Genomic DNA, 22420 nt, shown 5'->3' on the forward strand with positions numbered 1-22420 from the left:
TTGGAATTGTATTTTGTACGCATGTCGATGTCGTTTAACCCATCAAAACGACACCTAAAATAGCGTCGTTTCTTCCAACTAACTGTTCCAACCTCTTTGCCGTTTGTCCAATTTTTGCTTATCGTCTCGTTTCGTCATTGTCATCTTTTTCGTTGTTCTTCTCTCTAGTCATCAGCTCATTGAAAAGCTATACTAAACTGTTACTCGCAGATTTTCTCCAATTATCCAATCGTTTCTCGAATTCATACTGATAAATCAATTTTTTTTTTTTTTTGTGAAAGAGATTTCAGTTTTCCGCAAATGCTGCTTCAGACGCAATTTCTTGCGACTCATTTTGCGCCTTCGGTCACTTCCTCAAAACCCTTAAAAGAAACCCAGATTGGTGCATTCTGTTCTCCAAAACGGGTTTGGTTGCGGAATTCTTCATTTAAGAGTTTGAAATGCTCGCTTTCGACTTTATCAGAGCCATCCCAGTTGGAATTGAGGAGTCATAAGCCGTTTCCTGCTGAAGTTTCAAGGACTATAATGGAGTTGGCCACTGCAGGCACTCTTTCTACATTGAGTCAAGAGGGTTGGCCCCTAGGTATCGGCGTGCGATTCGCAGTTGACCCGGAAGGGACTCCTGTATTGTCCTTGAACGCTATCAATAAGCACTTCTCTTTTGACCCGAGGGTGAGCCTTCATGTTCAGGTGCGTTCCTCTCTCTCTCTCTATCTCTCTCTCTCTCGCGTGTGTGTGTGTATGTCAAGATAGTTTTTATGAATTGCATTGTGACGAATTTCTTGTTCCGTTGATCAGTTAACGCAGTCTGGATTACGGACTCCCCAGTGTACCCTACAAGGGACCGTTAACAAGCCAGAGGATAGAGTCCTGATGAAGGTAATTTCCATCGTATGAGAAACTTATATTTCAAATGGATTCGGCATCTGTTAACTTGAAAGATACATATTGATATTAGTAGTTTTGTTCGTGTTGTCTGTACTCATTAATTTTTGTTTTGATTTCTATAATTCGGTGTCAGTAGCTTAGTCTAGCTCTAAGTAAGATGTTTTGTGTCTCAGACTCAGCAGCTGAACTAATTTGCTAAACTTGACCATATGTTGTGTATCACTCTAGCTTGTTTGTTAATAACATACTGCAATGCTGTTTTCTTTGGCACTGTTTGGTTACAGGAACAACCCGCTAGTGTTCAATTTTGGTTTATTTGATCCTCTAGTCATAACGTTTTTTTACGTTAATTGCCATTATGCAGCGTCTTATTTCGTTATGGAAAAGGAGGTTTGGTGAAGAAGTCAACAAAGATTTGGTTTACATTGTTGCTGTAGAGAAGGTCCTGCAGATGGAAGATTTCAAGGAGGTGTGACAGTTTTTATATTTACTCGTTTTGAAAATGGTTGTTTTCTTAGATTCAAGTATGCTACTTTTTGTTGCTGTAATTTTCATTAATATTGAGAGTTAGCTTCTTGTCTAACACCAAATCTTATGATTATGTTTTTCCAGGATGGCGAATGGGTGAGATCCTCAGATTATAAAAACGCGCAACCTGATCCTCTTCGAGATTGTGCAGAGAAGTTGGTGGATGAAGTTAACACAAACAACATGGAAGATATTACTCGCTTTTGCAATGTATATGTTGATTTGGATTTTCAGGTTAGCTCTAAATCTTTTGTGTGGTTACTTGCATATTGAAATTTACGTTATCCCAAGTTTAGCAATTGCTCCTATATCACTGATCTAAACTCTGTTTATTGACATTCTTTACCTCCCACAGAAACAGCTTATTTAAGTTTTGGTATGCAAATTGACTTTAATGGCACACCTATGTTTGGGATTTGTTTTTAGAAAGTTCTGCATAGAATGACCTTTGCAGTCCGTTTGATTAATTTGCTAGAAAATGGATCATTTTTTCATTGCATAAAAAATGACATATACAATATTTATATTTGTCAGTATTATTTGATTCCTATGCATTGTACAGAATCCTTATGAATGATGTGACTTTATTTAAGTTTTACATCATACAGTATAGTTGAGTATACATCGATAGCAACCCCCATTGTATATTGCCTTTTCTATTCAGTAGAACAAAAAGTTTTTTTTTTTCCCCGTCTACAAAATTACTTTTTCTATTTTATTTTTTTCTTCATTTCATTTCAATTTGCATACCAAATGGTCTGCTGGAGTCTTGAGGAGAGTATGCATGGGAAATCGAGGTCACTTTCATGATTTAGAAGATGATTGGTGCTCACCAAACTAACTATATTGTCTTTTCATGTTTGCCTCACAAGGTCTCCGAGGCAAAGATGATATGGGTTGACCGCCTGGGCTTTGACATGCGTCTCAGCTCCCCTGAGAAAGGCATGTTCGAGGTGCGCATTCCTTTTCCCAGAGAAGTCATCGATGAAAAAGGTGCCAAGTCAACATTCAATTGTATGTCACAAATGGCATGGGAGGTGGAAAAAAACTTCCATGCTCCAGATTTTGAGAAGGTTAAACGTTTGAAGCAAATAAAGTCCTGATTCTTCATTTTAGTTGATTTTGATTACCCATTCTTAAATCCTTTATCAAATACCCCCCACTTATTAAAATTGTAATCTACCAAGACAGTTTACGTGTTTATTGTGTAATGATTCATTCAAGGCTTTTGATGCTCAGATTATTATGGACTGGCTGCTAAACCCAATCTAGTTGGCGCTTGTATTTTTCTTTTGGTGATTGTCTTGTACTCACATACATCCTTCTTGTGGAGTGGACTTCCTTTTTCGGAGTAGATTCAGAAGAAAATTGAAGAAACGGATATGTACTGTATGAATGGAGAAATGCCATTCACTTTCGAGTTCCAACTCTTGTCTAATCGTTTCTTTTCTTTTCTTGAACTACATTTGAACTTTTGATTCTTGTATCCTTAATTTTTGTTGTTGAGTAAAATCTCAGTTTGCAACCCTTTCAAGTAATATGTTTCTAGATTAGGTCCTAGGTAAAAGTAACTGCGTCTCAAGTTAATCACTCAAAGATATTTCTCAGTTTGTTTCTTCACAAATAAAATTAGTATTCATAATGTGATTCTATCAAAAGAATGTCTATTTTGTGAGGGACCACTGATGATAATGATTTTATTTTTAAAGAAATATATATATATGTATATATGTGTTTGAATGTACGTATGTATACATATGCATATACGTATATGAGAGGATGTGTTTGATTCAAAAAATAGTTTCATAAAAAATTAAATTAAAACAAATTATTATGACCGCTTAAAATGTAACTTTTTTCCTTGTTAATTTTTTGGTTGGGGTCTACAAATTGTTTTGTCAGCTTTGGGCATATCCTTTTGTCCCTTTAGCATGCGGGAGTGACCAACTTGAGCCAAACATTGTTTCTATGTCAAACACGGGAAAAAAAACTGTTGAACTAACCAAAACGGAAATTGGACTGGGAAGGGACTCAACCCCAAGAAAAGAAGGGCCATCATGAAAGCAGAGCCCCCCCCCCCCCACCTTTTTTTTTTTTTCAACCCCCCCCACCTGAATACAGGAGATTGTATAAAAACATTTTTGGAGAAAATTAAAAGATAACACGATTTTATTTATCTGGAAATATATACAGAGAGAGACTATTTATTTTGTTAAATTTTAGACATACAATCAAGTGTCCAAAATTTGTTCCCTCTCCTTTCATTTATTGTTTAAAATATAAAAGAAATAAGATCCACACATACAAATAGCTGAAATATGCAATTTTTTAGAGAAATATTTATCTTCGCAATTACCCAAAAAAACATATTTAAGCCTTGTAAATTTAAAAAAAAAATTATGTTAAGAGATATTCCTCAATTGGATTTAACTTGTATGGGGTTTTTTGGTAAAAAAAAAAAAAAGTTCCAATGAGATGGGTTTCTGGAGTTCACCAAGGCCAATGTATATCTCTAGACTTAGAGAATGCTTGCAAAGGTACTTATACATCGTCTACCACTAAGGTTTTCATATTGGTAGCAGGATTCGAATTTACGATCTTTTGAGCTGACTCTTTACTACTAGATCAACTCATGTTGGCAGCTTGCATCAGGTTCTGACATACGGAAAAATTTGTCACCAATATACGCACACGTTATTTACTTATTTGGAGGGGGGGCGAAAAAAAAAAAAAAAGGGGGGAAGAAACCAAAGGCGTTGTATTTTGAACTTTGAAGGGTGGGCATGGAAGCCAAGGTTAGCTTAGCGGAACGTAACTGTTTATGAGGTAAGACTTCATTGTCAAGACGTAACTGTTTTTGCATCTTTTACACATCAGAGGAGCCCGCTGCATTTAAACTTCCCTTCAAAGATATGCTCTCCTTCCTAATCTTTTCAAACTTTTCCCTACTTTCTTTCTTTCTTTTTCTGAAAACTTTTTCTCACTTTTCTTGTCTCGAATTAAAGGCTATATGACAATGCCATACAACTACAAAATAGAAGCAAGAACTAACTATCAATTACAGAAAGTATATAATCAACAGGAGCTTCCTAAGAACCATGTAATCTGAGTCCATTCTGAGAGCTTCCTTCGGAAGTTTTCCCATTTTCTAGATATTCTAATTACTACATTCGTTCATATTCCTAAGCAAATTGAAATTGGCATACCCAGTTATAATGTTACAATTACACAGTAGTAGCTAAGGTGAACAATTGAGCACTCATTTGTTTTATTTTACTTATAAAGTGTACTTGCTTCATGCTCCCATACTTGGTTATCTTCATCTCAAATAAGGACCAAAGCATCTTCTCCAAATTCTGCTCTGTGTATTTTGTGCACTTCACAGCCTTCTCATCGTTCTCCATTGTTAAACTGTAGTTCTTCATGAAGCTTCTATAACTTGGCACCATCCCTTCAACTATATGCTTCCTCACTTTCTCCCTCAAGGTTTCATCAGATATTACCCAATTTGATTGCCTCTTGTACATTTCATCAAATGCCACATTGAAAGTGTTCAGTCTCTTAGCCATATCAGAAGATGAAACTGCAACTGCAACTGAAAGTATATCCTTTTTGTTCAGAATAGGCAAGAGCTTTCCCCATGTATGTTTCAGATAAAGAGCAGCATAATAGTCTTCATATTGTTCATGTGCTTTTAACCATGAATCTCCCATCATGTTCCCAAGCATAGTGTCCCTCAAGTTGTGGAAATGACAATGATTATTCATCATGAAGACATAAGACAAAGTGATATCTTCATAGGCTTTTGACCATGCATCTAAATTAACTGCAATTTCCTTCACTATGCTAAAAACTTGGGCGAAAATGATGCTTTCTTCATATGCTTCATTTCTCCAACTTAGATGAATTTCCAGAGCCTGTGTCAGAAGTGGCTTGTAAGTATCTCCGAGTAGCTCATTGCAGTAGTCGGTGACAAAGCTTACGAGCCTAGGAACACTGCCATCTGAGGGAGGAGAACTTGGCCTCTGCAATTTTACTTGTGCAGGAAGCTGCCAGAATATCTCACAAGCACCGTTAATGACTCTGCTGATAAGATCCTTTGTCACAGTTCTGATTTCTTCACAAGCTTCCCCACTGAAAAGCTGGTTGAACTTTAGTCTCAGATCATTCAAGATACTGAAAATGTCCAGCAGCTTCAACAACTTGATGGGGTCAGTTTTGCTCCTGGCAACATTTATTCCAAATTGAAGGAAAGAGAGGATTTTTGAATCAATGGCAACCTTGGCAAAACAACCCTTCCATGCATCTGCACCTATTTTCTCAAAGATTTTGCCGGAGAACCTGTACTCCATCTCAAGCAGGTGATTTGCAACCAACTTCAGATGCTTACCCCATTGTTCTATGTGACTCTCTATGCTATGTATATCCTCAAATTTTGCAGTTGGAATCTCCAGATAGCTCAAATCTAGAGCCTGCAAGCTCCTTCGAGCGTTCATTCCTCGAACTTCAACATATATGGATTTAATCCGGTCTAGTCTGCCATTAGCATGTAGTCTCTCAATAATGGCCTGTAATTTCCCCGTGAGAGAAGCTGGTAAAGCTGGTATGGTGGTTTGCTGGTTAATGGATGATGTTAATGGAGACAAAGGGAGAGGCAGCGAGTTAGCTTTCAGAAGCCGCTTGAACTCAACCTCTAGTTTGTCAAAAGCAGCACTAAGAAGGCCTCCATCAAGGTGAGCATCTTCCTCCATAGCCTGCAATTCTTGTAATATTCTCAGAGATTTCTTCACATTCAATAAGGAAAACTCATTAGAGACGACAGCTTTGTCTTGCAACAACTCCAAAATTTCCTGCAACCACCCTAGTGCTAATGTGCAATTATCAGTGAGAAGCTTGAGGGCTTCTTCAAACTTCTTTGTGTCTGAGACGTAAGTGCAAAGATCAGAACTGGGGTCAGCCAGGAGAGAATTTTCCAGGGGATGAATTGCATCAAACACCTTGAGGACTGCAGCAGCAGAACATAAAACACCGTCGATTCGGTCTCCCATATCAAGAAATGAGAAGTCTTGCGTACAGATAGGCCTGAGTGAAGCTTCCAAGGACTGGCATTTTCGGCTAAGTATCTCCAGTCTTGAACCAGAATCATCTAATGCAGAAGCAATGGCGCCTGATATTTCTAAGCTAGATTTCAAGTACTGTCTGGTCGCTTCAATATTGTCCATGCTTTGTATATCAACCAGAGACAGAAACAAGATGGCAATCTCAAAATGTTTGCCACAACTGGCAATTATTGCTAGTTGGGATTTTAATTGCAATCATATTGGGACACAAAAGCTGGGTCAAAGTTAAAAAAAAGATAATCTTTGTTGGTTTCTTCTGCTATGTCCATTTACTTTCCTTTCACCAAACTCAACCAACAAAGTGAAAGGAAGAGAAACATATCTTCAAACCAAACTTCACTTGCAAAACAAACATCTCAGAGAGCCTTCAACAACCAGGAGGTACGTCTTCCTTGAATTGGTGAAGCGTTTACACAACTAATTTCTCCGGCCATTAATTTATGCAGCCTCTTGCTTGTGTGCTTGGAAGATCAAGACGTAGTGAGGCGTGCGTAACTGTCTGAAACAATCCCCCCACCTAGAAGCATTGAAGTTCTCGCTTTCAAGTTAAATAAAAGTACGTACTAATGTATTAATTAAGGTGAACATATCTTTAGGATTTCACGCTCAAGGACTAATAATTACCTACTGTGGATTTGAGCTCAATCAGCATAATATATGAAAGTCTTGTTCATTTGGATCAAGTCATTGCTTTATGGTAATATCATCATGGGGTGTCACTTTGTTTTATTGAGAAAGTGACTGCAATTCTGTTCTCTTTCTCCGATTGTCATGATTATAATTGTTTTTCGGCGATGTAAAGTAAAACCCAGGAAAGAGAATCATAGAATAATGAACGCAAGAAAATCGCATGAGAAAGTGTGGATGAAAACATTGTCAATTTGGCGACATAATGACCTTTAATATATTGGTTTTGGAATTAATCAACTCACTGATCATCCTGGTTCCAACCCAATAATCCTGCTAATTTTTGCAGGTTTCTGGAGTGATAATAGAGAGAATAAAAGGAAACCAACAGGTAAAAAATAACTAAATATTATTGAACACCCAGTTGGCACAAATCTCTGTTGGAATATCCGGAAACACAAGCGAATTATCTAAGGCCAGAATAGACGGTAATTCGATAGATTAATATTAATATAGGGTGTCCACCCTATGTGTAGTAAAGGAAGATGGATAGAAAGAGACTTTTCTGCAGTGCCATCAAAGAATACAGACAAAATTGGAATTAATGTTCATCTGCCAACAAAAGCCACAAGAATTAAAATTAGGAATCCAAGGCTTGACGTTAAGCTGCCACAAGTAACTACACAAAGTTGACATAGAACTACAAGCTGACCGAGGAGAGAAGTTTCAGATGACAAATCAAGCACCTCCCTTCTGTTTCAAAGTGATCTTATCCCCAAGACTGAGGGCAATACCCTGAGTTTTGCTTCTTATTCTGATGTATCCACTCAATTTACCATCTGCTTGCTTCTCAATACTCACATTCACCAAGGCATCCTCCCCAAAAACACTCTTTGCATAAAGGTTTGCAGCTAGGAAACCACAATCCCCTTCTAATGCCGATCTGAAGTTCAACACAGCGAGACAAAACAGAAACAGAATATGGGTATCAGTTAATCACAATGCATTGAGTCTTCAACCTAAATTCTATAATTGTCAATTTCAGATATAACAGCTATCAGAAGTTTCTTGCATGTTCTCGTGAAACGAGTAGATCATAGAGTGATAACAAAGTCAATATCAGAATCTTGAGGAGAAAGTTTGGGAACATACGGTGGAGTCAGGCACTTCATATTTGTCGACTTGATAATGTGGTTCAGGAACTCTCTTTCATCTTGTATTACAGTATTTACAGCAACCTAGAAACATGAATTGATGTTAATACGCAAGTGGAATCAGATATATCCAAATATTGTAGAGACGAGTTCCCTGAAGGGTGATATCTGTGTAAGAACCTATATCAACATATTTGATTGCTCAAGCATGGAAATCAAATTATATATATTATTAACTCCGTGAATTCAAGCTGCTGTTGTAAAATAGACGCTATAGTCTATAAAGACAAATATCATGCAAAAATAAAACAGAAGATACAGTATGAGGTGCCTAACTCAAATAGAGTAAACAAATTTTACCAAAAACGACTTCCTTATTCACCAAAAAAGGGTAGCTGTGACAGAAAATAGATAATCTCATTATGCTCAGGGGATTATTCATATCACTTGTGAAAAAACCCCCCAAAACAACCAACCACTGATAAGAAATAATAATTTATTTACTGAGAATTTTTTTTTTTTTTTACCAAATCTCCAATCAGTATTATCAGGGTAGAAAACCAGCATAGAAAATATTAGTTAATTCGGCAAAACTATAACTACAGAAATCACAAGCTGCAAAACTATCAAACTCTCAATGCCATTATTCCATTATCTCAACCATAAAGATATCATCATCAATTGCACATGACACGGATGATATCATATTATGAAACAAGTCTCATGTATCATATCCATGCACTAAAAAAATACCTGCAAGAGCAAAAGCATGCAGATGCTGTACTTTATTAATTAATAATATTTTGATTTTAAAAGATTTATAATCTAAAAAAAATATTTTATTTTATTTTGGAATGAGATATATATAATCATTATCTCCGAGTGTCCTTATAAGGGCTGCATCAACACATAATAAGATACTACGAAAGAATTACTAAATGAGCACATGGTCATTGCAATGATAATCTATGAACTTTTTGGTTTTGCTATAACGAAGGCGTGAGCAATGAACAAGTAGTTCTATAGATCTATATTGCCACAGAATGAGAGATACGAGGAAGATATACCTTGTTTTCCCATTCAAACTCAGCCCACATAGTTCTAAATGCCACATCAGCACAAGATGCAGGGGATATGTAATCCATTATATCAATATGTATGTCATTGAGCACTATAACTGTTCTCTCAAGCACATTTGAAGATGTTTCATAGACTATGTTACCAAATATAACCCCTGTTTCTGTAGAAGACACCTTGATATTGGCCTTAATCTGTTTGCTTGACTCTGGAGCTAGTGTATAGTTTTGTGGGCGCTCAACAAGTTTGAGATCACCCATGGTAGCCAACTCCAAACACAAATTCTGAAGGGTCTCCTTGGTGCGGTTGATGACAGTAACATCAAGAACAATGTCATAGTGGTGCACTGTGACATATGCTTCAGCATAGACCGGATCACTAAATCCAGTAAGCTGAAGAATGCGGTTGAGCTTATTTGCATCATCCCCATCCTTGGTGAACTCTCCAGTGGCACGTTTGAGATCATCTTGAACCTCATCTTCCAACTCAAGCTGACTCATGCCCTAAAGTAGATAAAAAGAAATTAGTTAATAAAACTTGACTGTTCCGAGCAAGAAAAACACAGATAGAGTGCTGAACGCTAAGTGCTGATTTACATTTAGTACAGACATAGATTGAAAACAGAAAACTAGTTCCCTTTGATTGGCACAAAAATAAAAGAACAATTTATAAACAGAAAAAATAAGTTGTAGAATTTTATCATCCATGACATCCAAAAATGGATAAAACACCAGGAATTCACATCATCATCAATGTGTCCAACTTCAAAAATTAGCTTACGAGGAAACCATAAGAAATGAAAATGTCAAAGCACGTAACTAGGCAATAATTCAATTACAGGAACTTTAAAGAGAGCAGATAATGACTGCCAACACACCTTCCTACTCTTCAAATGGTAAAAATCAATAAGATCATCAGGCTGTGCGTTAGTTATTTGAGCCTTCGCTTTATTCTCTTCAGTTTCACGACGCTGTTTATCAGCAAGCATTTTAACAAAGCTTTGTCTGCATGATTGCAGCCATATCTTCCTTACATCATCTCCTGTATTGCAAAGCAATCTAATGCAAAGGACAATCCTGTCATGAGAATCATTATCAATTGGATGTGGGAGAATTGATGATTGACCCAGCTGCAGCATTGAAACCATGATCAACAAGGCTTGCGAAGTTGCTCTGTTAACTTCAACTTTTGAAGTCTGAACCTCTTCCAACCTCAAGACAAGTTTCGTGAGTGTACAAGCAACAACTGCCCCGAGAAAGAAATCTCCTGACAGAATCAGTGATCTCAAGTTCCCAATTGAAGTCAATGAACCCTGCACAAGGGTAGGTGGTGACATAACAGTTTCCAGTGCAGCACTTTGGGTCGCATAGGTCCCATCAGCAAGAATAGCAGGCCTCCTAGAAGACACAGACACAGTGGTTGAGCTCAATGGCTGCGTGCTTTTAGATGTATCTTGCACCTCTCCTTCCTCAGAGGGAGTATAAAATGGGAGGTCCCCAAGACACTGCTTAATAGTTGCAATTCCACTTTCAACTTCTGAAAGGGAGAGGCAGTATTCACCAATTATCCATAGAGCACATGAACACACCCTTGCAGCACGAATTTGATAGAAAGTATCCAACAGCCTGGTGATTATTGAAATACGTAATTTTGGATTTGTTTCAATGATCTCACGCACAAAGACGACAACATCCATGGCCGAAGCCACATTACTATCACCCAAGAAATCCATCAACAGGTGCACAACAGTGCTTGCCACCTCTGGGAACTTGATAGCACAAGAATGTATAGCCTGCACCAGCATCTGCCTATACTCACCATTCTTCTCATGCTCTCCACTCTGTGTTTTTACAACTTCTTTCTTTAGCATCATAACAACCTCATCAACATTCCTAGGAGTTATCAAGTCCAGAACAATGTCAATTGTCTTCCTCTTAATATCAAGATTTGGACTTGAAAGCGCTCTAAGAACATCCATAACCATTTCCACCATAATGTCCCTATTTGTAGACTTAAGTTCATTTAGCCTATCAAGTACAATAAGTTTCACATTATTATCACTCTGAGAAAGCAAAAGTTGACAATAGGTACTAGCTGCAGCTCTAATAGCTGTAGGGGCAGAGGAGAGTGAAACGAGTGTACTAGCACATTCATAAACGACAGCAGTGGATGGAGCATTCAACAAAGATATAATGATCTTAATATATTTTCCCTTCTCAGCTTTATTTGACCTACAGACCTTCCTAATTAATTCCAAGACAACCATCTGAAGTTGTTCACCCCAATCGTTGATTCTATCAATATGGGTAAAAAGGTAACTGACCGCGCGGTCCTGAGCACAATTAAAGAGCATAAGGAAAGCATTTCGCTTACTGGAAGGATCCTGCTCCGTGGACAAGAACTTCTCGATAATTTCCGGAGCACTATCGAGCAATTGCTCACCTTGGGGAAGTCTGTAGACAGACATGACAGCCAGCACGGCATTTCTTCGAACAAAAGGATGTCGGTGCTCCAAATTGGTCAGAATCGAAGGAATTAAAGGCTCAATAATCTCGGTCTCATTTAATCGACAAAGGAATCGCAATGTGACCCCACGAATATACTCATTCGGATGTTGCAGATTATTGCGAAGGTTCTGGCAAATTAAAATCATTTCAGGAAGAACCTTACCTCTCGAATCAGTTTTCTCAATGATCTCCAAATAGAGAAGGAGAAGTTTCTGAACAGTGTGGTCTTCGGAAGGAAGCACATAGCGGATGATGGTGATAAACAGTTGGGGAATAGTCTCTCCATTGAGCAAAAGCATGATAGCTTTCTTCAAAGCGTCAACCTTGGCGGGTACATCATTTCCTTCGAGAGCTTCTTTGATCTCGTTGGCTAGCGCAGGGGTGCCCTTGTCGAAGTGAACAAGCAGAGTGCAAGACTTGTCCATCGTCTACGAGATTTGGATCTGAAAATTGAGAGAATTCAGAGACTTCTCTGCGTCAGATCTGAAATCAGAGCTGGAGAAGCAATGAGAATTTGAAATTTCTTGAGCACGATCCGCCTCGTGCTTACCAATATGCAATTGGATCAAAAGGGGGGAGAGGAGAGAAAGCGCGAGCAGATCTATGAGTTCATGACTTCGTTTCTCGGCTGAAAGCAAAGAAATGAGAAAATAACAATTTTTTTTTGGGAAAAAAATTGATAGATAGGCTGATGGGCCGATTATAATCCCGTTGATTTTCCAAGTTCAAGTATCGCTGATCTGAGTCCAATTCATTGGGCTTGCAATGAATAATGTATAAAATAATACCTTTACATTGTTGCATATACGTCGAATATTTATTATAAAAACTAGTAAATTAATTTAAAGATATTAAAAATATTATTAAATTATTTTAAAGTATTTATATCTATCATTTTTCTTCCAATCAAATTGCCTCACTTATAAATCAATATACCATCCTCCGCTCCTTAATATAAAAACCAATTAGGAATCATATTTAATTCTAAATATAAGATTTCAATCTACTTTGCCTTCTAAATTTATAATTCATTCTTTCAAGTATCTTTATTTATTACACATATTATGAAGATTTCCATCCAAAGGTGATTTGATTAAAAGAATATTTTAGAAAATTCAATTCATATTTGTTACAAATAACTAACTTAACAAATTTCATTAATTTATCCAAATTAGTCAAATAGCTCTTATATTAAAGATCAAAGGTAGTATTATCTAATAATACATAAATATTTTAAAGAAATCATGTAACATATGCTATAATTAAGTAATGTAATAATTTTTTTAATCTCTTCAGATTAGTTAAGTTTTATATTAAGGACCATAGATAGTATATTTTAATATTGATAATTTTCTAATCTAATCTATGCCCAATTTGTTTAAAATTAACGGGAAGTTGTGAACCTCTTAAAAGCACTTAAATAAATACTTCCGATCCTAATACGGTTCAAAAATAAAATATTCTAAAACTGTCATTATTAGAAAGATCCATAAATATCTCCAAATAAAAAGTCAAATCTTATAATAATACATACGGTTCAAAATCTCTCAAATCCTTATCTCAAACATCAAAAATCACTCTCAAAAAACCTAATTTAACACCAGGTGATTCTGGCGATGAGGAGGGGAAAAAAAAAACAGGTGATTCTAGCCAAACTCAACACCAGGGAGTTGGATTTTGGCCAAAAGAAGTTGGAAAAAGTTTCAACCAGACAAGGGAGATGTGTTGGGGAAAATTTTTTATTTCTAGCTCAGTGTTATACACACACACCCTCTCGCGCGTATCTTTTGAAAATAACAGAGAATTCCTTTCTCCCAGAATCTCAGAATTTCATCTCCACTATCAATCAAAATAATAAACATATCAGATTTAATATTTTAAAGAAATTATTGTTAAAATATTTTATCTGAAAATAAATAAATTTAACTTATTAAAATACAACTTAAAAGCTTAAAACTGCAGCGTTAAAAATAGAAATTTTTTAATTTATAAACTACTCATTTTTAAATAAAAAGCAGGAGCCGACTAAGGGAGTGTTTGGGTGATAACCCAAACCATGGTTTGGAAAAAAATCACCCAAACACCCTTAAAAAAACCAAAACCATGATTTTGAGTCAAAACCATGGTTTTAGCTACAAAACCATAGTTTTGGAAAAAGCAAAAATTTTTGCGTTTGGAAAAAAAAAAAAAGAGTGTGAGAACCTATAGATATATATCTTGTTTTTTTTTATAAACAAATTTTTTTATAAATATATTTAATCTTATATATTATAAATATATACATATTAATTATTTATTAATTATATTATCTTATGTATTATTAATTATGTTAATAAAAAATATATTATTAACAATTTTATTCCTTCAAATTAAAATATATCATAAAATATATTTTTTCTGTAATTATCATATTAACTTATGCCTTTTTTAGTAATTTGTATATGTAAAAAGTCTTTCTGGTAACTATCTAAACACTCTTACTTCTCATAATCACTTTTTCACAAAATCTATTCTTCAAAAAATCTATTCTCCCCAGAATCTATTCTTCAGAAGCTATTCTCCAAACCATGGTTTGGGGATATCCAAACACTCCCTAATTCAATTTGAGGTTCATAGCTACTCCTCATAGCACAAGCATCTTTCCTAGGACTTTGAGTCCCAAACAATCTAACGGAGCATTACACCAAAATCAACTGTGTTGATTGGGTCTTTTCATTTTTTATCTACTTAATTGAATATAAAAATTAACTCATTCCCAATGACATCCCATCTAAGCCTATAGTAATCAATACTGCACAAGATCACCAAAGGGTCAGTCATTAAACCAAATGGGCCCTAACTCATGGCAATTTTCCCCCAATCCTAAATATAAGATCTATTTTGTAATGCAACACTACAAAATGGATCTTATATTTAGGACCGGAGGAGTATATTGGTCATGATCTACCTGAGATGCTGTTATAGATGGTCTAACAATATAACCAGCAAATTAGAAGTTAAAGTACATAATACAGGATGGCAAATACACACAGTAGGCCATAGTATGGGAGATATTCTTATCTACAACAGATTTAAAATAAAACAGAAAAAGCCACAGAACGTGAGCTTCCCATCATTGCTGCTGCACAAGCTTCCTTTGAGATTTGTAACTGATTACAATCAGACAGAGTCATCAGATTCGTCAGAGTCACTCCTATCAGCCTCCCCAGCATTTGTAACAGTCTGGGGAGCATCATCTTTTGTGACAGGCGCGGCCGCTGCTTTTTTATTAGCCCCTGCCTCTTGCTCAGCTGCTTCCACATGTGTATCTCAGTAAAGGAAACAATCAAAACAGAAGGAAAAAATTAAGTCGTAACCATGAAATTCTAACTCTCTTTCCAAAATGGACATGTAACATTAAAGCAACTCCTGAGTATAACTTCTCTCTTGATCTTTTGGTCGTGTCCTCTCCAAATGCACAAAAAGTAGGCCAACTTCATGAGCATCTAGAGGGACAGAACCAGTAGATCAATAGACAACCTGAACCCGCAACCCCTGGCATTCGCCATTGATGCAAAGAGCTACTCTAGTTCACTCCATCAATTTTTCAAAAGCAAAGAAGAGAAAAGATAACGCCAAAAGCAAACAACTATAAAACCATCTTTCTTTCAAACCATATGGCTACTGGCATTAAAACCTATTCCCATTTTCACACAAAATGTAAACTAAATGAGGACTGTGAATTTGCAATTTTGCATCAAAAACTGGACTAAAACTTTTTTCAGCTAAACAATTTACTTTAACACAAAACAAGGATATCAACATTGTCTGCTGTTCCTCCAGCCATGATCTTCAGAAGATCTTTCTCAACTCGTGATACAAGCTCAGGCTGCAACATGTAAAAAGACGAATCATAAGATCAGAAAATAGAGATAACCGAACATAAATTCCCCATCAAACATGCTTTGCAGATAGTTGTTTCTACAAAGAGAAGTAGCTGCATTGTCTTCCAACCTCTTCTGTAATAATACAGACGAGTGGCTGGCAAATTTAGTAAGGAACTCCACCAAAATTATGAATGCTACGTCAGTATATTTCAGCGATAAGATAGGTGAGAATATTAGTACATTTAGATCCGGTTCTCTCCTAAATCTGCGCTTGCGGGCATCTCTCATGGGTGGGGTGAGACCGTGTCTGTACTCAATCACATCTGGAGCCGCATCATCAGGTTCTCTAACCATAATCATCTGCTTCAACCCAAGAAATTCATCTAGCAGAATTACACTTGAATAGTTGAATCAAGGACGATTGATCATTGCAAGGGGAAAATTACCTGACCAATATCAGCAGTCTTTATCAAGCAACTATCGTCATATGTTTTGTAGGATTCCACCACACAAGGAAGGTCCAACAGAGATGCGGGGAAATGATCATCCCCAATGCTAAATGTACCACTCCTCCCATCCTCTGTTGAATGGAAAAGAAGATACATGAGCATAAGAAAAGAGATTATAATGTACAGATGTTTACAAATAGAAAGCTGTAAAATTTGACATATCAAGAACAAAATAGAGATCGATGTGTGAAACTGCAATAACTCTAAAAAGATTTAGATTCCTACTTATCTTTGTACGGGGAAGACCAATCCAATATAGCGATACATCAGCAGTAAAACAACCATTGATTTCAAATGTGTTTCTATCGTAGGAGTGCACGTGCTACAATCAGGAGTATTCTCAGATTGACTCATACAAAATTCCCATTAATATAGCATAAACGTAACGAATGTTGATCAAACGTTGGCATGCAATTGGTTGCATGCAATTTAAAACATTAAAGCCCATAGACTTCATTTGATGAAGGAATGCATATTGACAGCACATTTTCATTCAAATGCAAATCAGCATCACTGGCATGTCCTGAATTTGTGAAAAGCAATGAACCAGTGTTTCAGCCAACATCAAATCCAACAAACTGAGGGACATCAACCCCCATGTAGGTTCTATTTCTAATAGAAGTAAAGGTATAGAGAAGCAAAGTTATTTAGATTGAAATCTTCTTTACCAGTAAGATCAAATTGTAGAATTAGAGTAAGGATCATTAGATCCTCCTTTTGATGTCAAAAGTAAATTAATATTAATAAATTATAAAACAAAATGCTCACCAGGAAATGACAAATCTAATGACTTGTCATCAGACGAAGAAGCATTTTCATTGAGAAGACGTTCTATACGCTCAGCAACAGCTGGTGGAACTCTAAGTATGAATTGCTCCTCCATGACTTGAATCGATAATTTAAAAAGAAAAAACGTTACAATAGGGATAGCTTCAAATCAGGCAACAGTGAGCTTTTTCCACAGAGTCAAGATCTATAAAACAGCCTAACAACGTCAAGGAAAATATAGCACCAGCTCATTGATATAAATGTAAAATACATCCTGGTATAGCTCCGTCAACGTAACATGTCAGGCCACTCAAGTCCTGAGACCGCAATACTTTTTGAATTATACCAGTTTTTTGTTATTTTCATTGAATAACTGTTAAGATGTCTGCTTGTACACATACTATACCCTCATAGAACACTTTACAACATACATAGATTTCAACAGAAACCATCTAGCATGCTGCAGCAGCTGAGCTGAGCTTTTTGTTTCACTCAACCAAAATATTTTCTGTGTTTCACAAAACCAAATATCTCAACCTGTAAAAGCCAGGTTAACGTGCAAAAGGGTTCTCTACTATGAGACTGAAAGGGATACCACTTGTAGCTCCAATGGAGCTGTTGGATTAACTTAATTTTCAATAACAATCAGATTCCATCAACTGAATTTAACAAAGTAATTTGGCTCTTAATAACTCTAATGAAACGTAAGTGCCGCATCTATAATACTTGTCTGCTTATATGAGGATTGAATATCTCATAAACTAGAGTCTAAACAAGTTTGAAGTGATCATAGCTAACCAGCTTGGTGGTTATTTATTTTTCCTCCTCAAGCATTTCAACAAACATCTAGAGTGCAATAGTTAACATAATCATATATGCATTCTCCACTCTAAATCCTTTCCACCAAACAATGCACAGACAATATTCAAGTTCTACCAATCACAACAAGTACAGTTTCATCAATCCTGGGATAAAGCATTGACCTTACGAACAAAAGATCGAAACTATGACCTTAACTACACATATATCAAGATGTTATGTTGTAAACAACATGAGAATACCTAACGAGAAGATCCCTAAATCATTCAAATTAGACCAGTTATTTGGATTTGAAAAGAAAGAGGAAAGTGAGGAAGAGAACGAGCACCTAACACAATCAAAGTGAATGAAGAAAGAAGTTGGCTTAGGCAAGTGTCGGACTCAGAGCGGCTTTATTAGACACTAACGAAGAGCGGCTTCCGTCAATAGCCATAAATTAAGTACTGATTAAATTATTTGAATCTAATCGAATCAATCAAATCATTATTGAAAAACGCATACATATATACATGTATTATACCATTATTTGGTTTCACGCGGAATTAGATGAGGGATCAGATACCTCTAGTGACCGATTGAATCTGCCTCTTCCTCTTTCCCTTACGAGCACGACGGCAACGAGCTCAATCTCCCCCGGAGAGCCCAGCCAAGATGAGATGCCGACCTGCTTCGCGCCTTTGCGTCGTTTGCGCCCTTCCCTTCAGGCTTCAGCTGTTCAAATGATTTTGATTTCGTTAAAAAAAAATCACCTATTTAGAATTTTTTGTTGAAAAAAATTTACAATTTTAAAAGAAAAATATAATTTACAAGTAAATTTCAATTAACCACCCATTGTGGGCTGTGCAGTAAGGTCGGCTACTTCAGAGTTTGTACAAAAGGCGGCTGATTTTATTTTGCCCCATCATTCGATTTCAAATCCCGTGACCTGGAATAAAGAGCTAGTGTATGCGTCACATTCCCCCCAAGTTGCTAGACAAATTATTGCCACTCATCTTTCTTTTAATAATGCCTCTGATAAATTATTTTGGAATAAAAGTTATTCAGGTGAATATACAGATAAAGATGAATAAGGATGGATAAGAAGGAAAATAGACTAGGCCAGTCTTCACCTTTAACATGATAAGTTTGTTTTGAAGCCTGTTGATCTGAATCTGATATGTGGTCTGTTATAAGTTTTTTATTCAGCTTAAGCCTAGCTTGTATAAAAGTGGCGCCTGACCTAAAACCTATTCATAAGCTTATATTTTTACGAGGTTAATTAAAATACATAGCAAATGCTTATCATGCCCATAACTATTACCTCATATTTATATATTATTCGTAATATGATTGGTTTTAATTTTATTTAGATGTATATATGCTCAACAAGAGCTACATATTATCTGCTAACTTGTTTTCTCTGTCAAATTAACAAATTAGAAGTATATGAATAAATATATACTTATAATAATTAAAGATACTATAAAAATAAAATGAAAAAAAGTAGAAAAAGTGTTTTGACTTTAGGATACAGTTAGATGCAAGATAAGCTTAATTATTCACCACGTTTTTTAGTTAAATGCTTGTTTCAAATGGAGTAAATTTTTATGGATTGGATCCGATGAATATTTGAGAGAGGTTTCAGGCTTCAAGTTGGAGAATGGAGGTCGGAAAACTTGAGCGCCATAGACCAAAGAGTGGCTAGATTTATGAAAGAGATTGATTGTTTCAGAAAAGGTTTCTATGAAAGGGATTAATTAAAATTATGACATGTATCTAAAAATTATAACAGGCCCAAGCTGCCTCATAGACTTAACATGCTTATCAGCGAGCCTAAATCTAGCTTGTTAAAAAAAAAAAAACTTTTGAACAGACAGGACTTTTGAAGTAGGGGTATATAATTTGTCCTGTCCTATCCAGGTCTTGATGGGTTTGGAACAGGAGGGGACAGAACAAAAAAATTTTAGGATAGGACAAGTACAAGACAAGACGGGATTGTAACCAGGACGGGACGAGACGTCGACCCGGTGTTTTTTTTTAAAAAAATTATTTATTAATAATTATTACTAGATTATTCAATTTACTTATTAATAATAATTATTTTTATAGTTGTCAGAGAAGCATATTTTGATTTTTGACCTATTCATGCTTTTTCTTGACACCTTTTTTTTTTTTGCCATTAAATCAGATTCGTTCCATAAAAATTAAAGATATAGCGTTCAAAGATAACCAACAAAAAATCAAAGACCAACCCAAGCGGCTTTAGCTACCTAATCAACCATAGAATTTGCCTCATGTGGAATCTAAACACAAACATGGTTCCTTAACAGGTTCCTTGAAAAATACAAATTTTGAAGGATAATTTCATTTTCCATCCGGGGACTGGAACTTGATTATTAATAGACTGAATATGCACTTGGTTGTCTAATTCAAATTGAACCTTATCTAATTCATTCTCAACAGCGTAGTTTATAGCAAGCTATAACGCAGCATCTTCTGCTAACAAGCATGAGTCAATAGCGATTTTTCTAGTTCCTCTGTCAAGCACCCATCTATTTCCGTCTAGAACCACAAAAGCGATCGCAGCAGTTCCATCCTCAAAATTCATTGCGCAGTCTACATTGATTTTGAGAGCGTTCCCAATAGGTGGACACCACTTGACATTCTCCTCTCTTTCTCAAACAGCTTGTTTCTCATGAATGTTAGGGTTGGCGATCTAGCCTTTTGCGTCCTAAAAACCTTGAACAAGTTGTTGTGCTTGCAAAAAATTAAACACAGGGTTAATAGGCAAATGTTCATATGGGAATCTATTTCTACTCTTCTAAATAGACCATATTATAGATGCTAAAATAGCTTTTTCCCATTGTGTAAGACTCATTTTGCATAACTAGTGAATAAACCAGCTAGTAAAATCTATATTTAGATCTTCTTCAAAATTAAAGAAAAACATACTTCCAAACCAAGTTAACTTTGCCATCTGACACTCAAAAAAACAAATGCTTTTTCTTGACACCCCACTAAAAATATTGATGCATTGTAACATCACATTCATTTGGCTTATTAATTGAGGCTTCACAAAAAATTATTAAATGATTAGCAAAGAAAAGATGTAAAGGAGGGGTCTATTCATATTAAGCTTAATAGGCTTCCACTTCCCTTCATGAATCGCACCATTAAATGATATGGCTAAGTCCCTCCATACATAGGGTAGATATACAAGGTTAAATGGGATCCCCTTATCTGATACTCCTTGAAGACTTGAATTTATCTACTGATTCATCATTTTGAAGCACTTTAAACGACGCACTAGAGATACATGACATGATTATTTGACACAGCTTTTTTTCAATACCAAAGCATCTCGAGGTGTCATAAATGAACAATATTTCATTGTGAATTTGTGGACTTGATTCAAATCAATATTTAAAATAATATGATTTGATTAAAATTTATGGGGAAAATGACATAGAAAGAAACCTGAAAATCTTATATGCCAAAATAGGAAGCTAAGCAAATGTAATGACAAGTTAGAAAGTGTTTCCTGATAGGGGATTATGAAAATGTTGTTCAATTACAAGAAAGCCCTTATGGAAGAGTTTGAAAGTAGAGAGAAAGAGAGAGGCACGAACCAACCTTGTCATGCTTTCTAGTTTCTCGCTTCCACTATCCCCATTGCTGCCCTAAAAATGCCAATAAGTTGGAAAGTTGATGATGTTGAAATGGTGCGTGTGTAAGACAGGAGAGGAGTTTGAAGTGGAAGGCTATTCTATTTAAAGGTTGAACGTCCGTGACTCTGGCTGATTGGGTGAGAGGACAAAGATTGGCGATCAATGATTCACCATTACAGTTAGCAAGCATCAGCGGCATTTAACTAAGCTAAGTGTAGGGATTTAAGTTTCGTCCTGTGGTCGATGTTTCTGGATGAGTGGGGGAAGCAATGGTTTGTCAATATTTAGAAATGACATGATTAAGTTTGTGAATGACTGGAATAGTGATTCAGGGTTTATTCTCAGTGGCGTGGTAGTGTTTTTTTATAATGAAGTTGAGCATTGTGATGTTAGCAAAAAATAGGTTTTCAAATGACTAGGAAAATATTGGTGATGACTATGAAGGAATTGAAAAATGACCATATTCATAGTAATGACCATATTCTCAGTCTCTGATGATTATATTCGTAATGATAATGAAGGAACTAGAAATAACCATATTCATTGTAATGACCATATTCTTAGTTTGTAATGACCATATTCATAATGACAGTGAAGGAACTGGAAATGACCATATTTATTTAATGACGATATTCTTAGTCTGTAATAACCATATTCGTAATGACAATGAAGGAATTGGAAATGATCGTATTCCTTGTAATGACTATATTCTCAGTCTGTAATGACTATATTCATAATGACAATGAAAGAACTGAAAATGACCATAACATATTAGGAAATAATCAGAGATTTAGTATATGTATAACATTTATTACTTAATGACTGTACATTTATGATTTTGCAGAATTATATGAGATGGTGTTGAAAGAAGGGGAAAGGTCCACAAGCAAAGGAGTACACGGTGGACTCG

The 22420-nt window shown here is 35.9% G+C and overlaps 4 protein-coding genes across 5 annotated transcripts; 1 reads left to right on the forward strand and 3 right to left on the reverse strand.

Moving 5' to 3' along the window:
- The first annotated feature begins 127 nt into the window (after positions 1 to 127).
- LOC114729218 (glutamyl-tRNA reductase-binding protein, chloroplastic) lies at positions 128 to 2710 on the forward strand. The gene is made up of 5 exons (XM_028916203.1): positions 128 to 690; positions 799 to 879; positions 1253 to 1357; positions 1501 to 1650; positions 2289 to 2710. Exons 1-5 carry the CDS (start codon positions 301 to 303, stop codon positions 2517 to 2519), a joined length of 957 nt encoding a protein of 318 aa, XP_028772036.1. The 5' UTR covers positions 128 to 300; the 3' UTR covers positions 2520 to 2710.
- A 1930-nt stretch (positions 2711 to 4640) lies between these two features.
- LOC114729227 (exocyst complex component EXO70A1-like) lies at positions 4641 to 6638 on the reverse strand. Its single transcript, XM_028916213.1, has one exon. The coding sequence runs from the start codon at positions 6636 to 6638 to the stop codon at positions 4641 to 4643; it is 1998 nt and encodes a 665-aa protein (XP_028772046.1).
- Positions 6639 to 7553: 915 nt separating this feature from the next.
- Positions 7554 to 12402, reverse strand: LOC114729209 (coatomer subunit beta-1). 2 transcript variants are annotated; one of them, XM_028916193.1, is made up of 5 exons: positions 10272 to 12402; positions 9385 to 9897; positions 8316 to 8401; positions 7876 to 8106; positions 7554 to 7775 (listed from the first exon to the last, which is right to left on the reverse strand). In XM_028916193.1, exons 1-4 carry the CDS (start codon positions 12324 to 12326, stop codon positions 7902 to 7904), a joined length of 2859 nt encoding a protein of 952 aa, XP_028772026.1. In that variant the 5' UTR covers positions 12327 to 12402; the 3' UTR covers positions 7554 to 7775; positions 7876 to 7901. The 2 variants fall into 2 exon arrangements, with proteins under 2 accessions (XP_028772026.1, XP_028772025.1); XM_028916192.1 differs by having other exon boundaries at positions 7554 to 8106.
- Positions 12403 to 14795: 2393 nt separating this feature from the next.
- LOC114729215 (transcription initiation factor TFIID subunit 7) lies at positions 14796 to 18555 on the reverse strand. Its single transcript, XM_028916200.1, has 6 exons — positions 18426 to 18555; positions 17045 to 17161; positions 16214 to 16347; positions 16008 to 16127; positions 15685 to 15769; positions 14796 to 15209 (listed from the first exon to the last, which is right to left on the reverse strand). Exons 2-6 carry the CDS (start codon positions 17157 to 17159, stop codon positions 15061 to 15063), a joined length of 603 nt encoding a protein of 200 aa, XP_028772033.1. The 5' UTR covers positions 17160 to 17161; positions 18426 to 18555; the 3' UTR covers positions 14796 to 15060.
- Positions 18556 to 22420: the final 3865 nt, after the last annotated feature.

This window comes from Neltuma alba, unplaced genomic scaffold, assembly GCF_004799145.2.
Source record: "Neltuma alba isolate B1F8T4 unplaced genomic scaffold, ASM479914v2 tig00012615_pilon, whole genome shotgun sequence".
NCBI lineage: Eukaryota > Viridiplantae > Streptophyta > Magnoliopsida > Fabales > Fabaceae > Neltuma > Neltuma alba.

Coding starts and splice junctions, on each gene's coding strand:
- LOC114729218 (XM_028916203.1), top strand. CDS start 301: ATGCTGCTTCAGACGCAATTTCTTGCGACTCATTTTGCGCCTTCGGTC. Junction 1,358..1,500: donor AGATGGAAGATTTCAAGGAG/GTGTGACAGTTT, acceptor ATGTTTTTCCAG/GATGGCGAATGGGTGAGATC. Junction 1,651..2,288: donor ATGTTGATTTGGATTTTCAG/GTTAGCTCTAAA, acceptor TTGCCTCACAAG/GTCTCCGAGGCAAAGATGAT.
- LOC114729227 (XM_028916213.1), bottom strand. CDS start 6,638: ATGGACAATATTGAAGCGACCAGACAGTACTTGAAATCTAGCTTAGAA.
- LOC114729209 (XM_028916193.1), bottom strand. CDS start 12,326: ATGGACAAGTCTTGCACTCTGCTTGTTCACTTCGACAAGGGCACCCCT. Junction 9,898..10,271: donor ACCATTTGAAGAGTAGGAAG/GTGTGTTGGCAG, acceptor TATCTACTTTAG/GGCATGAGTCAGCTTGAGTT. Junction 8,107..8,315: donor ATGAAGTGCCTGACTCCACC/GTATGTTCCCAA, acceptor GTTGAACTTCAG/ATCGGCATTAGAAGGGGATT.
- LOC114729215 (XM_028916200.1), bottom strand. CDS start 17,159: ATGGAGGAGCAATTCATACTTAGAGTTCCACCAGCTGTTGCTGAGCGT. Junction 16,348..17,044: donor ATTAGATTTGTCATTTCCTG/GTGAGCATTTTG, acceptor TCCATTCAACAG/AGGATGGGAGGAGTGGTACA. Junction 15,770..16,007: donor GGAGAGAACCGGATCTAAAT/GTACTAATATTC, acceptor TACATGTTGCAG/CCTGAGCTTGTATCACGAGT.